Raw genomic sequence first — 17,075 nt, 5'->3', positions numbered from 1 at the left:
AAGGCAGGGGAGCGTCCTCGGTCCCCGATTGCAGGCGTGGCTCCTCATCGCCACAGTCTAGGACACTGCCTCCGCATCCTCAGAAGGCCCACATCCCTGATGCTGTGCTTTCCCCCTACAAGGCATGGGACACTGGACTCAAAGCACCAGTCCCCATACCCTCGGTACCAGCAAACTTCCCACCAGATGTCGCCATGGCGCAGGTCACCATCGCCTAGATGGTCTCCTAGGCATCGGTCCCCACCAGTGCGGGATCGCTTCCAGTCACAGCACCGGTCTCCACCTCCCCGGTACCGCTCGTCGGGCAAACACTGATCCTCGCCCTCTTCTCACCAATTGCTGATGAGGATCAGTCAGCAGTCTAAGGACTCCACGGCTCCACCCTGGTCACCAAAGGGGCAATGGTCCGAGTTGGACCAGGAGTTCACTCCCTCCCCAAGGAAGGGTGAATCACCGCCAAACCGCGAGACCAGTATGGCATCACAGTGGTGGCATGGCAGCAGGGACAGTGGTCTGACCAATGGCCATACTGGAATCTGTGGGGTGTGCCTGTAATGCTGGTCCCGTATTCCCACCTTTGCTCCCTGGTCGCCTTGGACAAAGTGCCCCTGGCACCACCGGCACCGAAGTCGGAACACAGTGCCGAGTCCAACTCAGGGACAGCACAGCAGGCTCCAACGCCTAAGGAGCCATCCCTAGAGGAGGAAGGGGAACCGCCCCTTCCTCTGAGGTGTCTCCGGACGAAGCGGTAATGGTTCCCTCCCAAACTGGCAGTCCCCCTAACGACTTCAAGGAGCACAAGACCCTCCTTAAAAGGGTGGATACCAATTTAAACTTGGAGATTGAGGAGTCAGCAGAGGAGTCCGATGACCTCTTTAATGAGATATGTCATCCTCCATCCTGGCCTGGGTTGCGCTGCCCGTCCACCCAGGGGTCTTTAAGATTGCAAAATTGCTGTGGCAGACCCCCTCTTCCATTCTGCCTACTTCTAAAAAGGAGGGAAATAAGTACTACGTCCCTGCAAAGGGATCTGAATATCTGTACACGCACCCTCCAGCAGGGTCATTGGTCATGTCCACTGTTAACGAAAGGGACAGGCAGGGACAGGTGAGTGGCATGCCAAAAAGCAAAGATGCCAAGAGATTGGATTTATTTGGCAGGGAAATTTATTCAATGGCAAGCCTTCCATTTTGGGTGTCTAACCACCAGCCCTGTTAGGCAGGTACAGTTTTAATCTATGGGACTCCCTTAGCAAATTCAGGGAGGCCCTCCCACAGGACCGAGCCCAGATATTTGCCACTTTAGTGGAGGAAGGTGAAGCGGTAGGAAAAGGTGCCCTCCAGATGGCCTGGGACGCTACGGACTCAGCAGCCAAGGTTGTCGCCTCTGCAGTGGTAATGAGGTGCAGCTCGTGGTTACAGTCCTCTGGGTTATCCCAGGAGATGCAGACCACCATTCAGGACTTCCTGTTTGAGGGAGCAGGGCTCTTCTCTGTGCTCACGGACGCAAGGCTCCATGGCCTTAAAGACTCCCGTGCCACCCTCCACTCCTTGGGCCTTCAGACCCCTGAGTTGTTCTGTCCTCTGCCTCCCCAGTGTAGGTCCTGAGTACCTACAGGAAAAAGGACAGAGACAAAGGATTTAACCAGTGACACTGGTCATCTTCCCATTCATCTCCTCAGCCTGGCACTTCCAGTAACAAAGGAAGCCAGAAACACGCATTTTGAGGGTGCGCACGAGGACTGCGCCCAGTCACATCCCAGGATCCACCCTCCTACTCTTTCCTCAACCACCTGCGCCCCTTCCAGTCGGCCTGGTCACGGCTGACCCTGGACCATTGGGTGCTTGACATAATATCTTCAGGTTACACCCTGCAGTTCGTGGCTGACCATCCCTCCCATCTTCCTTCCCCGTCACTCTTGAGGGACCCTTCTTACAAGCAACTCTTCGTTCAAGAGGTCAAGAACCTTCTGTGCCTGGGGGCAGTGGAGGAGGTCCCTCAAGACATGAAAGGGAAAGCTTTCTACTCCCAAAAGCAAAAGGGGGCCTCAGACCCATTCTGGATCTGTGTCACCTCAACAAGTCTCTCAAGAAGTTGAAGTTTCACATGGTCTCCCTGGCCTCCATCGTCCCCTCCCTGGACCTGGGAGACTGGTATGCCACCCTTGACTTGAAGGATGCATATTTCCATTTTCCTAGGACACAGACGCTTCCTCCATTTTGTGTTGGGCCAGTGCCATTTCCAATTCACTGTGCTGCCCTTCTGTCCCTTCAGCCTGAGAGTGTTCACAAAGTGCATAGAGCCAGTGGCTGCTTACCTGAGGTGTTGAGGTGTTCAAATTTACCCATACCTTGACGACAGGCTAATAAACAGCCGATCCTGGGATCCGGTGTGGCGGCATCTCTATCTCCATCCCCATCAGTGACCCACATCTTTGATGCCTTGGACCTGCAGTGGAGAGCCTACCTGGGCGATCTCAGTATGCAAGGTCATTGGTCTAGTCACGATCGCTCCCTACACATCAATGTCAGGGAGCTCAGAGCCGTTAACTTGGCCTGCCAAGCCTTCCTACCTCACATAAAAAGCAGGGTGGTACAGGTCCTGATGGACCGTACAGAGGCTATGTTCTGTATCTACAAGCAAGGTGGAACCAGATCATCTGCCTTTTTGCCAAGAAGCCCTCAGGCTTTGGGACTTCTGTGTACAACACAACATACATCTCGTAGCCACACACCTCCCCGGGGCCAATTGCCTCAGCAGGACCTTCTCTTCTCACCATGAGTGGTCCTTCCATCCACAAGTTGTCAGCCTCGTCTTCCAGAGGTGGGGGACTCCCCAGGAGGACCTGTTCACATTCAGACAGAATAAGAAGTGCCATGTTTTCTACTTGATTCAGGGAATTGACAGAGACTCACTGTCAGATGCTTTTCTGCTCCCAAAACAATGGTAGTCTTCTGCATCCGAACCTGACGGCGCTACACCTGGCGGCTTGGCTGCTGCGTGGTTAAATGTGGAGGAGCACGAGTGCTCGGCCGGTGTCTAATAGGTCCTGTTGGGCAGCAGAAAGCCCTCCACCAGATCAACTTACCTGACCAAATGGAAGCGGTTCGCTTGTTGGTCCTCAGATAAAGGCATTCGGCCCAAGCGGGCCTCGCCGCAATTAATCCTGGACTACCTTCTGCATCTCAAGCTCCACGGCCTGTCCCTTTCATCTATTAAGGTCCTCTGGCTTCCTGTTCTCTCCTTCTCCTTTCCTGGAAAGTCACATGCTTGGTTGCAATAACATCTCTGAGTCTCTGAGATTAGGGCGCTTACTTCGGAACCACTCTTTACGGTCTTTTACAAAGACAATGTTCAGCTGTGACCATACCTGGCTTTCTTGCCACAGTTTCATGTGGGCCAGGACATTTACTTACATGTCTTTTTTCCATAGTCACATAATTGAAGAAGGAGACTAGGTTGCATTTCCTAGATGTCAGGAGAGCGCTAGCCTTCCACTTTGAAAGAACCAAGCCATTCCACAAGTCGATGCAATTGTTTGTCGTGGTGGCTGACAAGATAAAAGGTTGTCCAGTATCTGTTCAAAGAATTTCTTCTTGGATCACTGCCTGCATTCGCTGCTGCTGCGATCAGGCAAAGGTGCCCCCTCCTGCATTTGTAACCGCCCATTCAACCAGAGTGCAAGCCTCTGAGGCAGCTTTCCTACCCCAAGAGCCTATCTAGGACATCTGCAGGGCAGCTAACTGGTTGCCCGTCCACACATTCATGTCCCATTACACGCTTACCCAGCAGGCCTCGGACGATGCTGGCTTCGGTAGAGCAGTGCTGCAAGCCACAAGACCGTGAATTCTGAGCCCACCTCTGAGGATACTGCTTGTGAGTCACCTAGAATGGAATGAACATGAGCAAGCACTTGAAGAAGAAAAAATGGTGACCTACCTTTTTGTAACTGTTGTTCTTCAAGATGTGTTCTCATGTCTATTCCATTACCTGCCCTCCTGCCCCTTCTGTCAGAGTTGCTGGCAACAAGGAACTGAAAGGGCGTGGGACCAGCAGTGCCTAATATACCAGCGCATGAGTGCAGCACTCAAGGGGGTGCCACAGCTGATTCTAGGGATACTGCTAGGCAAAAATTTCTGATGACTATGGATGTCAGTGCGCACACCTAAAATGAAATGGACATGAGCAACACATCTCGAAAAACAACAGTTATGAAAAGGTAGGTAACAATTTTTTACTCTCTTACTCAGCTTTAATTTTTTTTCATTGCTTTAATGAAAGTATTTCCATAGCATAGTAGTTTGCATTAATTCATTCTTCTAACTGAGTAATTATTATAAAATAAATTATAACCTTAAACTCATAAAACCCAGTAAATTTAGATTTTGGGTTGTCCCAGATCTTTAATGCTGCTCCTTAGCATACTACTGGATATGGGAATTTTTATTGCAAGATTACATACTCCCTTATAATTATGGACTAATTTTTGAAGATACAATAAACAGCGTATGAAATATTTATATCAGATAATGCACATAAATAGGTTTGAAGAGTTAGAGTTTAAACTCTTTCTTTGAAATTCTTAACACTTATTTGAACTGAATCCTAGAGAGAGAACTTAACTGACATAAATATAACACTATTGTGGAAAAAGTGGCTTTTGAAAATTAAATGTAGAACGTAACAGCAGAATTCTGAAAGGATCAAGGCAACTCAGTTCTGTGTGATTTTGTTGCTTATCTAGAGCCTCCATATATAGGCCAGTTGTAAATTGCTAGCACTTGCCCAAAATGCAAGACTTCAGATGAAGTGACCAAAGAGTGAGTTGCGCACACAGTTCAAAAAGATACAATTCTGCCATGGAAAGCAGCTAAGAGATTTACATTAAATATAAATAGGATTGATATATTGCTTTGATTTTTTTACCCATATAGTTACTTTCCAAGGGACCCAGATCACTCATACATTTTTGCACATACAAAGAGAAGCAAATAAATTAGAAAACAGGATGTTTATATGTCTCTGGAGACCAGAATACAGCATCTAAGGAATTCACAATTAAGTTATACCGTAGTCATGCTAATGACTTGTTTGGATCACTTCATTAATAGAGAGTAGGTGCTTGGTATGTTGGGCATGACAGTTTTGAAATTTAGCCAATTGAAAAGTTAAAATTAGTTTCAGGCACCACAGTGTTTCTATTTTAAAGTTTTTCTCTCCCCGTTGCTGTGTGAAAGACCCACAAAGAGGAGAAACTGCCTATGCAGAAAGTGCATATAAAAGCATAAAGTATATGTATGAGTGAATAGGGGCGATAGGAAAAAATCTTTCTCTATTCTAGTTTTAGTAATTATAGGTTACATCTAACAGTAGCTTTTTTAAAAAAAAATCATACACGTGTGTGGAATTTTTTTAATTGACTGCTTTCAGTAATTTAGCTGTTAGTCTGAGGCTCAGTTTACATACCAACTATGTATATTCTGCAGTTGCATTAGCTTGAGCCAGTAAGCGATTTTTTTCCCCATTCAAATATCAATGCAAGTATGCATATTTGGCCACAAGCTGTTTTTAATAGGATGCTTAAGTGCATATATAGTACACAAATACAATATTTTCTTCTCCTTACTAAGGATAATTATCTTAAAAAGTATAAATATTAATAATTGAGAATAGTAGGACTTTCACCATTTGGCTTTTCTTGCAATGTGAAACTCACTGCTCTTTACAGAAAGCCAGAGAAACTGGACTTTGTGCAGGGAAATGACTACGGGCTTAGAGGAAGAGAAAGGAATATCGTGCACCCAAAGCCCACAAAGCAGGCTGAAGCCCCTCCATGGTTGTTACCCTAATCTGCTGGTTGGAATATAGTCAGCTGTCCTTCTGCAATCCATACCTGGAGGTTTTGAGCCATGTAATCATAAATTTGGTAGCCCAACAACCCCATCTGAGGAAGTTTTTTGCGGTCTTTTATAGATCACCACTACCACCACCACTGTGGCTTGAGGTGCAGAGGCCTCTGGGCAGTTGCACTGCCTGCAACCTCCCCTCATGGCAATCAAAAGCAGCACTTGTGTAGTGCGGAGGGCCTTGTGATGGCTCTCCAAGTGAGTGGATATTTCCTTACAGTTGCAGTGTTTAAATACCTAGAAACAAGGGTGGCAAATGCCACAGAAATGCCTATAAATAAAACTAATGCTAAATATGATCTCCTTTATGCAAAAGACAACATAAAAGTTATCATGCAAAGCAGAACATAAAGTTTTAAATAAATGTCTTGACAATAAAGCTTTGTGATCTATTCTGGTAGAGTGGGCTTTAGTCCATACTGTTTGTATATGTAGTTGAGCAGTTAGTAATTTATCAGGAGCTGATCGCAGTAGAGATTAGACATTAAACTATGAAATAAACTATTTGTGAGGCACCTACAGATTACAGATGTATACTGTATATTGAAAGCAATAAAAAGGCAGATCAAACAGGTCTTAAATTGTCCGACTAGCACCTTTGGTACTCCAAAGAACACTATCAGAAATCAATAAACTGTTACTCCCTCAATCTAACAAGAATATAGTTAAATTGCTATTCCATGTCCCTTCTCCAAAATAGAGCAATTAATCTCCTCATCTGTACTTGGAATGGGAATATTTTATACCATTCTAGAATTATTCTTCTGGTTTTTCATCCATTCTAAAACACTATTTTTGAATGTATCAGAGGGGTAGCCGTGTTAGTCTGGATCTGTAAAAGCTGCAAAGAGTCCGCTTATGCTCCAATACGTCTGTTAGTCTATAAGGTGCCACAGGACTCTTTGCTGCTATTTTTGAATGGTTTATGCCAGTGGTAAAATTCTCATTGTGCTTAATAATTATTTTGTGTTATTTCCTAAGCTGTCAAGAAAAATCTAACCTATTCCCCTTTACCATGTTTCTGTTTATAATAGAATTTCAATCTGTATCAGCAGTTTTATGAAGGTGCCTTGACTGTCACCAATAAATATTATTTGTGAATGAAATGCACTATGTCCCACCATCTCAAATAATTCTTGATTTGCAGTCAAATCTATGGAGAACTTCTCCTGTCACACACATGTTGGATGAATAAACAATTTCTGAGTTTCATTAAAGCAAGCCACGGGAGCACAAATATTTAGGCTTGGCAGAATTCAATTTTTAAAAAAATAATGTTGACAAATAAGGCTGATTATTTTTAAACATTTTTTAAGATTTTTATTGACTTAAATTTTCACAGTTTTGGATAATTGTTAGGAGGCAGGCAAGTATTTAATGACAGCAGACGTTGAGATTTGAAAACTTAAAGCTTTATAACTCTTAAAACAGATATTTTCAACATATAAAATACACAAATTAAATATTCTTAAATCAATAAATTTTCATTGGTTTGTGTGTGTGTATGGTAAAACTGATATTTACCAACATTTATTGATTTAAAAATCTAATCCTTCCAAGCCTACAAATGTAGATACTGTTATTCCAAAATAGCATAAACACAGCAAGGTTAAAATAAAAAGGGTAAATGTGACAATTTCAGTACATTGTTGAATTATGATAATTTACAATCAATGCACGCTTAAGTTAAATTTGAAAACAAAACTTAAAGATGTCCACAAAACTCAATAGATATAGCTCTAATATGGGCAGTGCTCTCTGCTTTGACAGTATAAAAAATGCACTTTAGGGTTGCTTTTGAGATGAACATATGAATGGTGTGAAAACATGAAATCCTTAATGTGTAAAAAAGAATGCAGTTTTAATGGAAGAATATGCAATTACCTGCACAGTGTAGATCATATCAAAGTTACTTTTTTTTACTTGAAACATGCAATAAAAAGCACCATAGCCTGTAATTAAAAGTATATTTTTAACTAATCTCAAGAATTTTGAGTCATGAAACTCATAAGTGTATACACATACAATATTCTATACCAGAGTATTGCTTGGAAACAAGAACTCTGTCAGGAAACAAATACATAAAGAGAATGGGTAGAGTGGCCTTAGTTACTTTTTTCCTTTTGTTTTTGGGATCTCATATACTCTTTTATATCAAATGACCATCTTGTTTGTTTTTTCTTTGATGCACTGAAAATAAAAAGGAGTTTGGGTTGTGCTGCATACAAGCACATGGAGCCATGGGAAATTCCATTATGTAAAACAGTTTTGTATTGTGTTAAAAATAAATAAGGTGTAGAAATGTTCTGTTTGAAATAGTGTTTGAGACATAACTAAGAGAAAAGCAATTCATTTTTGTAGTTAATGTACACTGTTAGAAAATGTTGATTGGGCAAAGTTTATGCTCAATATTATTAAAATAATGCAAGTCTGTTAAAATGCATGTGACTTCCTTTGCAAGCTTGCTGTCTTAATGACAAATTAATGCCAACAAAACATTTTCATCAAAAAATGTTCCTTATGTCCTGTTACTTACAATATCGTTTCACTTTCGAAGCATATTTGGTCTAATTCTAACATAGGTTTATATTATTTCACTTGGTTATTTTTTTTGTTTGTTTTATTCTGTTGTTAGTCTGCTGACTTGCATGAAAAATGACTAACCTAACCTCATTCCTTGTATTCTTTTCTTTGAAGTCGGGTGATTAAGACAGACATGGAGTTGGAAGTTCTGCGGTACACCAATAAAATATCCAGTGAAGCTCATAAAGAGGTAATGGATCCTTTACTGTTAATAATTTTTGCTCTTAGTGTAACTGTAGTATTCAGAAAATGTTCCCATCAACCTGAATTGCTTAGTAATGAAATAATGGAAGAGTTGGATAGAAAGAGGAGGATAATAGCCCTCCTATTATAACCCTATAATACACCTTACATTGTCCTTGAGCTCACTGGCTCACTTATGATGTGGAGGAAATGAAGTTTTTGGGGGGCAGGAGGCTGGAGTGTCAGTGGATGGTGACTGTTTGCAATCTATGTAGTTACTATGTTCAGGTATACTCCCATGCACTTGTGGAGGAGGCCAACAGGTTTCTAGCCTGTTCCATTGTGAGGTCAGAATTTTGGAGGCTGTGCACAGTCTGCATAGTCCGGATTGCTTGTAGCCTGAGACAGTCAGCAGTTGCTCTTTGTGAGAGTTTTTCATTGCCTTTGGTAGAGAATATTGATCAGCTCAGCAGAGGATGAGCCCCTCATTGTTGAGACTGTCAGATTGGGATAGGGCAAATGCCCGCCCATGCTCGGTTGAATGTCAGGAGGAATTTTAGCTCAGACCCACTGTTTCAATTGAGGTCTTTGGGAGTGAGTCTGTCTCAGTTGCTAACTTCACACAACACTGGGCCAGCAGTAAGACTTTCAGTCAAAGGCCATAAGTTGTTGACATTTTTATACTATTATAGCATGTGAATTTCTTCTCTGAGGAGAGAAGTCAATGACAGACTCCAGTGAAGCCTGCCGCTACATGGTTGTCTGGTCTTAATTCTCCTCTGGGTTCTTAATTTAATTCACTTGCAGCCAGGAGTTTTAGCATAATGTTCCCCCTCTTGGAGCCTAATTTATTAAGTCCACACAAAATATACAGTTCTTTTGGCCCTTACAGTCTGAAACCCTTCTTTTGTCCTCATTTCCCTTACTTCCAAATTTCAAACTCCTCCCCTGTCTGCTGCCCAGTTCCCTCTGATTATCCCTGCTTTGGCCTCATAGCCTCTCTGAAGAGACTTTCTCATAGCTCTTTTCCTAGCCCCACTCCATGGGCCCAAACGTCTTTTGCCCTTGGGACACGGTCTCCAGAGTGCTCCTTTCTGGAATGCTCTTGACTCCTGGGAGACTTCCCTAGACCAGGGGTTCTCAACCTTTTTTTTTCCCCCCCGAGGCAAGCCCCTCCCCTCCCCCCCAACATTCTATAAAAACTCCACAGCTCATGTGTGCCAACAGAACTGGTTTTCTGCATAAAAGCCAGGTTTGGCATTAGGGGGTAGCAAGCAGGGCAATTGCCTGGGGCCCCAGACCACAGGGGACCCCGCAAATCTAAGTTGCTCAGACTTCGGCTTCAACCCCAGGTGGCAGGGTTCAGGGCCCTGGGCTTCAGCCCTGCACAGCAGGGTTTCAGCTTTCTGCCCTGGGACCCAGTGAGTCTAACACGGTCCTTGCTTGGTGGACCCCCTGAAACCTGCTTGTGGCCCCCTAGGGGGCTGTGGACCCCTGGTTAAGAACCACTGCCCTAGACCACTAATATCCTGGCTGGCCACAGCAGAGCCTCCTTTCTCCTCACTCTAGGATCCCTCTTTGAGCTAAGAGCACTTATTTTTAATTCTCAGCAGGTGATCACTTGATTCAATCACCTGATTATCATCCTCCTTTTAACAATTCTGTCCTTTCTGAGATTTTTATCTCTAGCAGCTAGCTGCCTAAAACCTTCATAATAAAGGCAACGGTCAATGAAAGAAAACTGCTAAAATAAAATATCTCAATGAACGTCTTCGTTTCAGATAACAAAATCCAGATGTGGAATCTCTTGTGGGGAGAAAAACCACATGTCAACTTCAGTTACTTTTTTCAGTGATTATAGTATTGTAATTAAATTATTTTTAAAGCTGTTCCATATTTCACTTCCTTCCGTGTTTTACAAAAGTGAACCCAAATCCAACAGAGCTTTCAGAATTAAGTTTTGACTTGGTAGTATTTTGATTATCCATGTCACTTTATTCAGGTACACTTAAAACTACTGAGCTTATTTTATTGCATGAAATTGAAACTATTCATAACTATTAAAATAATAATAGAGTTTGATTTCTAACCTGATTTTTCATATATTTCTAATTATATTTTTAATATAGATGTATAGGTAAATGATGTATATAATATGTTTTTAAAATATAGGTTCTCTGAAAATCAGTCATAAGTGATATTATCTTAATATACCTTCTTACTAAGAATGTCCCATGTTAATATGTATTCCATAGGTAATGAAGGCAGTAAAAGTGGGTATGAAAGAATATGAGATGGAGAGGTAAGAGCTCCTCTTTCTGCATTTTTGATAAAAATAGAAAAAAGTATTTATGTTAACAGTAAAAGCAACAGTTGAGGAAAAGCAATATTGTTGACTGAAGGGAGATTGAGAGCTCATTGCTGTTTCAAGATTGTGTCTGAAGCATTATTTTTATTATTTACCAGAGGCATTTGATCAGTTTCAGCCATGTCTTTGATGGTGGTTGATTATCTTTGGATATGATTTAGTGCAGAATAATTCTGTTCTTAGACTTTCTGTAATTTACAGAAACTTTACAAAATAGCCGTATTATTGATTGAATGTATCCAATAAAAGTTTTAGGGGTAAACATTGCCATTATGCCTGTTATGCTTACAGGGCTACATATGAGTATTTGAGACGCTCATAAAATGTTCCGAGGTGCTCAGTTACATTTCAGCTACAATTAGAGGCAGCCCTGCTTACCCTATGGTAAGCACAGGTATGCTTGACCTGTGATGGAAGGATGAGGGGCTCATCCTCTTACTCTCACATTAGTTAGTGGGTATTATCACATTTCTTGAGACAAATCATTTGGAGTACTGTGCATGTACCTATGTATTCACTAATAACATGCACTATGTGGTACATTATTTCTGTCTTTTGACCTTGCCTGAAACCATAATGAAGCTTGTCATACAGTATACTAGGAATAATGCAACAAATGAAATCTGAAGCTAGAAGGCAACAGTGTTTACCAAACCACCGAAAGAAAAGGTGAATTTGAAATGGGAGCATTTTAGGATGGTACCAGATTTAGAGTACTGGACAGCCATTTAAACAAGGGATTGACTTCTGTTAATTGAATAGACTAGTGGCATGTCTAGATATGAAGGTGATAAATTTTCAACTTCTTTATCACAAGTTTCATCCATTACTCATCAGCAATGTAACTGTCCTCAAAATTGCTTTATAAAAATGTCCATTGTAGCAATAATATTTACACAGTGCTTTCCATCTTCAAAGTACTTACAAATTGTGAGATGTTTTTCAGACATCTGTCTTTCTTGACAGTTGTCTGCAGATTCCAGAATGACTTGTATTTTTCTATACTACAGAAGTCAACTGCAGGTCAAAATAAGGAAGATCAAGAGAACTTGATATTTGATATCTTTAAGAATTGGGGCATAAGGCCTCTAATTCTACTGAAGAGTAAACAATATGGGCAAGCATATTATTTAGAAAGTTATTTCTAAATAATACAATATTTTAATAAAATGTACCTGCTTTATTGAATATGTGTTAAACTGTTTTGCTGAGTACAATTACATATCCTGCAAAAATCTAACGGGGAACAGCTCATAATATGTGTGCCTCAGCCTCTCAAACTCTGTTGACCCATTCCCAACTGTAAACACCTACAGTAAAATTCTGGCTCCACTGAAGTCAGTGGAAGATCTATGAATGCCTTCAGTAGTGCCAGGATTTCACTCCTAGCACCTTTGAACATTATGATTCTGGTAATCCAGTCTTAAAACTGCATGAGGGATTCAAATACACACTCTATATTCCAGGGCAGAGCTTCTCATTTCTCACTTTTCTCTGTAGCTAGCTTCTCCCATACATTGCCATTTTCAACAGATTACTTGCTGATGATGATAAAAAGGGATGTAGGCAACTGCCTATTAAACCCTTTTAAAATTGCCTTCTGTTCTTCCATTTTGATACATAAGACTTTTTGAAAGAGGTTGAGGTCATTCTATGATGAAAGGGGTCTCAGTGGGCTACCTGTATGATGTCGGCCTTTGTTATCACACTGGATAACTACAGTTAGAACTTGAGCTTCCACTATTATGCAGAATATCTTGCATGCTTCAGCTTTCATCATCTGATCACTATTCCAAAAAGAAGAAAGTGAATAATTTTAAAAATTTCTGAACCCTTTTGGGTAGGAGGCATGTCAATAAAGTATAAGGAAATACAATTTTAGAAAGAGCCCATGAGATTACTCAGACTGCATGAAATACACCAGTTAATATAGTCTAATATATGAAATGTCAAAGAATTTTAAAAATGTGTATAGAAAGATATCAAGAACATACACAGTGGCCTTCTAAGCTGTTGATTCTGTTATTCAGCAACAAGCAGCTTGCACCCTGCCACTTAATCTATCAGAAATATATACCTTAGATAGTAGCACAGATTCATTGCTATGTAAGTTATCAGAATTATCATCAAAGCAGATCAAACTTTCTTTAAGAGAATAAAGAAGTTTGTCTGCTTGAAGAAGTTATTTTTCACTCTCCCACACCCGCATCCAAGGAATTTAGTTATCACTATGATGGCTTTCTGAACTATTTTTGCCAAATTCCACCTTTGTGTACATGTGCACAAATCCGATCCATGGCTGTAGGTTTTGTGTGAAGATGTTTGAAAACAGACTCTGACCCTTACATATATATGTCTTGGAAAACTGCTTTATAAAACACTTTTTTCATATTGCTTTACTGTGTGTGTACCTGTGTGAACACACATGATCTACACCTGCCTTCTGGCAGGAGGAATGGGGTAGTCATGCTAGCTCTTTTCCCCTCCTTTCAGGTCCTGAGGGGTTGTCTTTCCCTTGGTATTTTGATCAAATATCCCTCCCTCTGAGATGTAGGGGATAGCAGAAAGTTTTATAATAGTCTAGAAAACTTCTTATATAATAAGCAATATAAAGAGAGTATATTTCCATTTCTGTGATTTTTTTGGATCATTCTCTGAGAATTAATTGGAAGGAAGTATAGTAAATCATGGTAAACTCTCTAGATAATCATCCTTTTTTATTACAAGGGTGGAAAGCTAACTTCATAAATATGCTGAAAATATTCTGTATGATTAAGGCTTAGTGAATAATGTTAAACCAGTAACACATTAGTACAGAGGTATATCAAAATATCAGCATATTTAACTTCAGGCACAGTCAACCCCCCTTTTTTTAACTTGTTGTTCTTTAAGTTTAATAACTGATCAGTTAACTTTAGAGAGACAGTCATGCCACTTATCTACAAATAGTGATTCAAAGCATGCTCAGTTGAACATAAAACTGTTTCTGTAGATCATGCTTTGGATTTGCTCTGGCATTGTTAATTAATAATTGTGATTGTCTGGTATTTTAATTGAAAAAGCTCTTTACGATCAAGTTGTAGTACAGCTAATACATTATGTTGAACTACAACAAAAGGTTACCAGAGATCTGTTTAGCATGGGAGGAGACGTGAGGAAGTAATAAAAGCCCAGCAGTTCAGTCAAGCTGTCCTACATTAATGTACTGTATCTATAAAACTATTTCAGCTGAAAGTGCTAATTAGGAAGCTATGATTATCTATTTTATCACCTTTTGAAATTATGCCAGTATCTGACCTTTCCTATGCACCCATCCATGTTCACTAGCCTCCAGGTTACTGCTTTTCATCTGTTGTTTTTGTTTGGTTCATAATTTGACTTTGTAAATATTAAACTTTGTCCCTCTTATAGTTTTTATTTCTTATGGGAAGAGAAGGACAATTTGATATCTTTCTTTTTACTTTATATTCTGTCAGTTTGATTTGATTATAAAACAGTACAAAAATGCGTTGCTGTAATAGAGGAAGCATGTAGAGAAGAACCAGTGTACTTTATCATAGGCGCAATCCTATTAGCTGTTTTGTGTATTGATTTTTTTCCCCTTTTCCTTCCTGCATATTGTCCATTTTGCTTGTAAGCTCCTCAGACCAAGGACCTATCTGGGTCTATATCTGTAAAGTCCCTAGCAAATACCCTTCTGTGCACATTAAATTATAGTGTACTCAACGTTGCTCCTGATAACAGGACAGATTATGTCCAGGACAGCTTAATTATGTCTAATTAATTAAAGACATAAACTGAAGGTAGGACTTGGATAGTTGGATACCAGTTTATGTAGCCACTTCTGAATCCTTTGTAGCTGTGGAGACCAGGAGGATTGCAAAGCTGTTGTGCAGACAGCTTTGGGCTAGATTGTACTCTAGGGTCCTAATCCTGTCCTGAAATGTGTGTGGGCACAGTTCCCAATGAAATACGGGGAGGCGAATTGTGAGGAATGAAAGAAATTTGATTGATCCTACCATTTTGATCTACCACTGTTAATTCAAATTATACCCTTAGTGGCACAAGAGCTGAGTACTGTCATATGCTTTATATGAGGGTCATTCACCTTTTAGCAGGGAGCTGCCATCGCCATGAGTCTTCCGTGGAAGTTATTGGATGTGGATGAGTAGACCCTGAATTGTATTGCACATTCCCTTCCAGAATCAGCATAATAAGAAAAGGCTGCCAAACCTTTCAAGAGACAGCTTTGTCCAATGGATAGAGCACTGGACTCGCACTCTGGAAGCTTCAGTTTTATCAGGCCCCCCACTCCTCCCTTAGAAATTTTTCCCATGGTACACACCACCAGTCACTGTGCAGCCATACCTGTTGTGGTTGCTGATCCTGGTGTTGCGCCTGCGGATTCTCCACCACACTCAGCATCTGCCTGCTCAGGTGCAGTCTCACTCCCAATCCCTGAGAGAGGACACAGGCTGGAAGTGGGGCAAGGCTGGGCAGAGCCCTGGTGTAGGAGCTGGCCGCAAGACAGCTGATAGGAGGAGCAGCGCTGGCCACCCACTGCCTGGTGCTTTGGCTTTGTGGCCCCTCTGTCATGACAGAGGGTCGGCAGAGCCAAACCTGATGGGGGGGCCAGAGCTGCTCCTCATCACCTCTATGAATGATGTGTACCTCGCATAACGTGTGATGTGGCTGCCGGTGCCAGTGGATTCTAGTACCAGTTCTGCTACTGATCTGGTGTGTAAACTTGGATGAGTCATTTCATCCATCTGTCTCTGTCTCTCTTCCTCTATTTTCCCTCCTGCATATTTTGTCTGCCTTGTCTACTTAGACTTTGAACTCTTTTGGGGTCAGGGCCTGTCTCTAAATCAGTGGTTCTCAAACTTTTTTTTCCGCAGATCATTTGAAAATTGCTTAGGGTCTTGGTGGACTACTTAATAATCTTTCCAAACGTTGTTTGTACCCTTAGCTAACCATTGTAAAGCACTTTGGATAAAAGCGCTATATAAAAAAACCTTAATAATAATAAACATTTTTTGGTTCTACAAATAAAAGCACACAACTCATATTTTAATATTAGTAGTCTTAGCTTTCTAATGCGATGGACGTGCCCTCTCTCCCCCACCATGGCAGCCCCCTAGCTGGGGCTGGGAAGCAGGGGGGTCTCCCCCACTGCGGCAGCCACCAATCTGGGCTGGGAATGTGCGGGGTTTCTCCCTCTCCCCCACTACAGCAGCCACAGAGCTGAGGCTGGGAAGGAGGGCCGTCTCTCCCAGGCAGCTGCAGCCCTGGAGCTGGGGAAAGTCACCTCTTTCTCTGGCACCTGTAGCCCTGCAAGTTCCAAATTCCCCCCACCCCCTCTTCTCACCCCACTGCCCCCTCCCACTTACCTCCTATTCCCCCCAAGGCCACCACCTCACTGTACATGTGCGTCTTCTCCAGGGTCCAGGCACCTAATTAGTGGAGCCAGGCCTATGCAGCTCCACTAATTAGGTGGGTGGCCCTTCATTCTCTCATATCCGAACTATCCGCGGACCACCTGAATGGAGCTCGCGGACCACTGGTGGTCCACGGACCACAGTTTGAGAACCTCTGCTCTAAATGCTTGTACAGTGCCTAGCACAATGGGGCTCCGGTCTCATTTGGGGCCTCTAAGTGCTACTATAATAAAAATAATAAGAAATAAGCTTAAAAATAAAGATAATTAAAACCCACTGTCTCATGGCAGTGACATTAAGAATAAAATACTGAGAAGATTACTAGAGAGATTTTTCTTTCCTGGCTTGCAGTATTTACAGTATATTTCTACTCCCTACTCCACTTCACAGCTTGACAAACGGATTTGAGTTCTTTATCCTATATTCTTTTCAGTGTTGTCCCTGATTTCCAAGTCAGAGTTTAAACTATGAGATGAGTTGCTGTCATATCTGTCAATGTTAAATTTCCCCTATCTGTGAAGAACTGCAAGCACTTTCACGGATTACAGCTCTCATCTTTTATTTATCTCTCTCTTCTGCTTCACTGGAACAAATTGA

The 17,075-nt window shown here is 41.7% G+C and overlaps 1 protein-coding gene across 1 annotated transcript in view; it reads left to right on the top strand.

The window, feature by feature from the left end:
* PEPD (peptidase D) overlaps nt 1–17,075 on the top strand; it is a 217,489-nt gene that overhangs the window by 55,873 nt on the left and 144,541 nt on the right. Inside the window, exons 8-9 of the mRNA XM_048870777.2 lie at nt 8,604–8,679; nt 10,928–10,974. Of these exons, the coding sequence (XP_048726734.1) occupies nt 8,604–8,679; nt 10,928–10,974 (123 nt within the window). The remainder of the gene's footprint in view (nt 1–8,603; nt 8,680–10,927; nt 10,975–17,075) is intronic.

The sequence above is a fragment of the Caretta caretta genome, chromosome 12 (assembly GCF_965140235.1).
Source record: "Caretta caretta isolate rCarCar2 chromosome 12, rCarCar1.hap1, whole genome shotgun sequence".
Taxonomy (NCBI): domain Eukaryota; kingdom Metazoa; phylum Chordata; order Testudines; family Cheloniidae; genus Caretta; species Caretta caretta.
The sequence above is the reverse complement of the archived record's forward strand: the minus strand, read 5'-3'. Positions and strand labels throughout refer to the sequence as shown.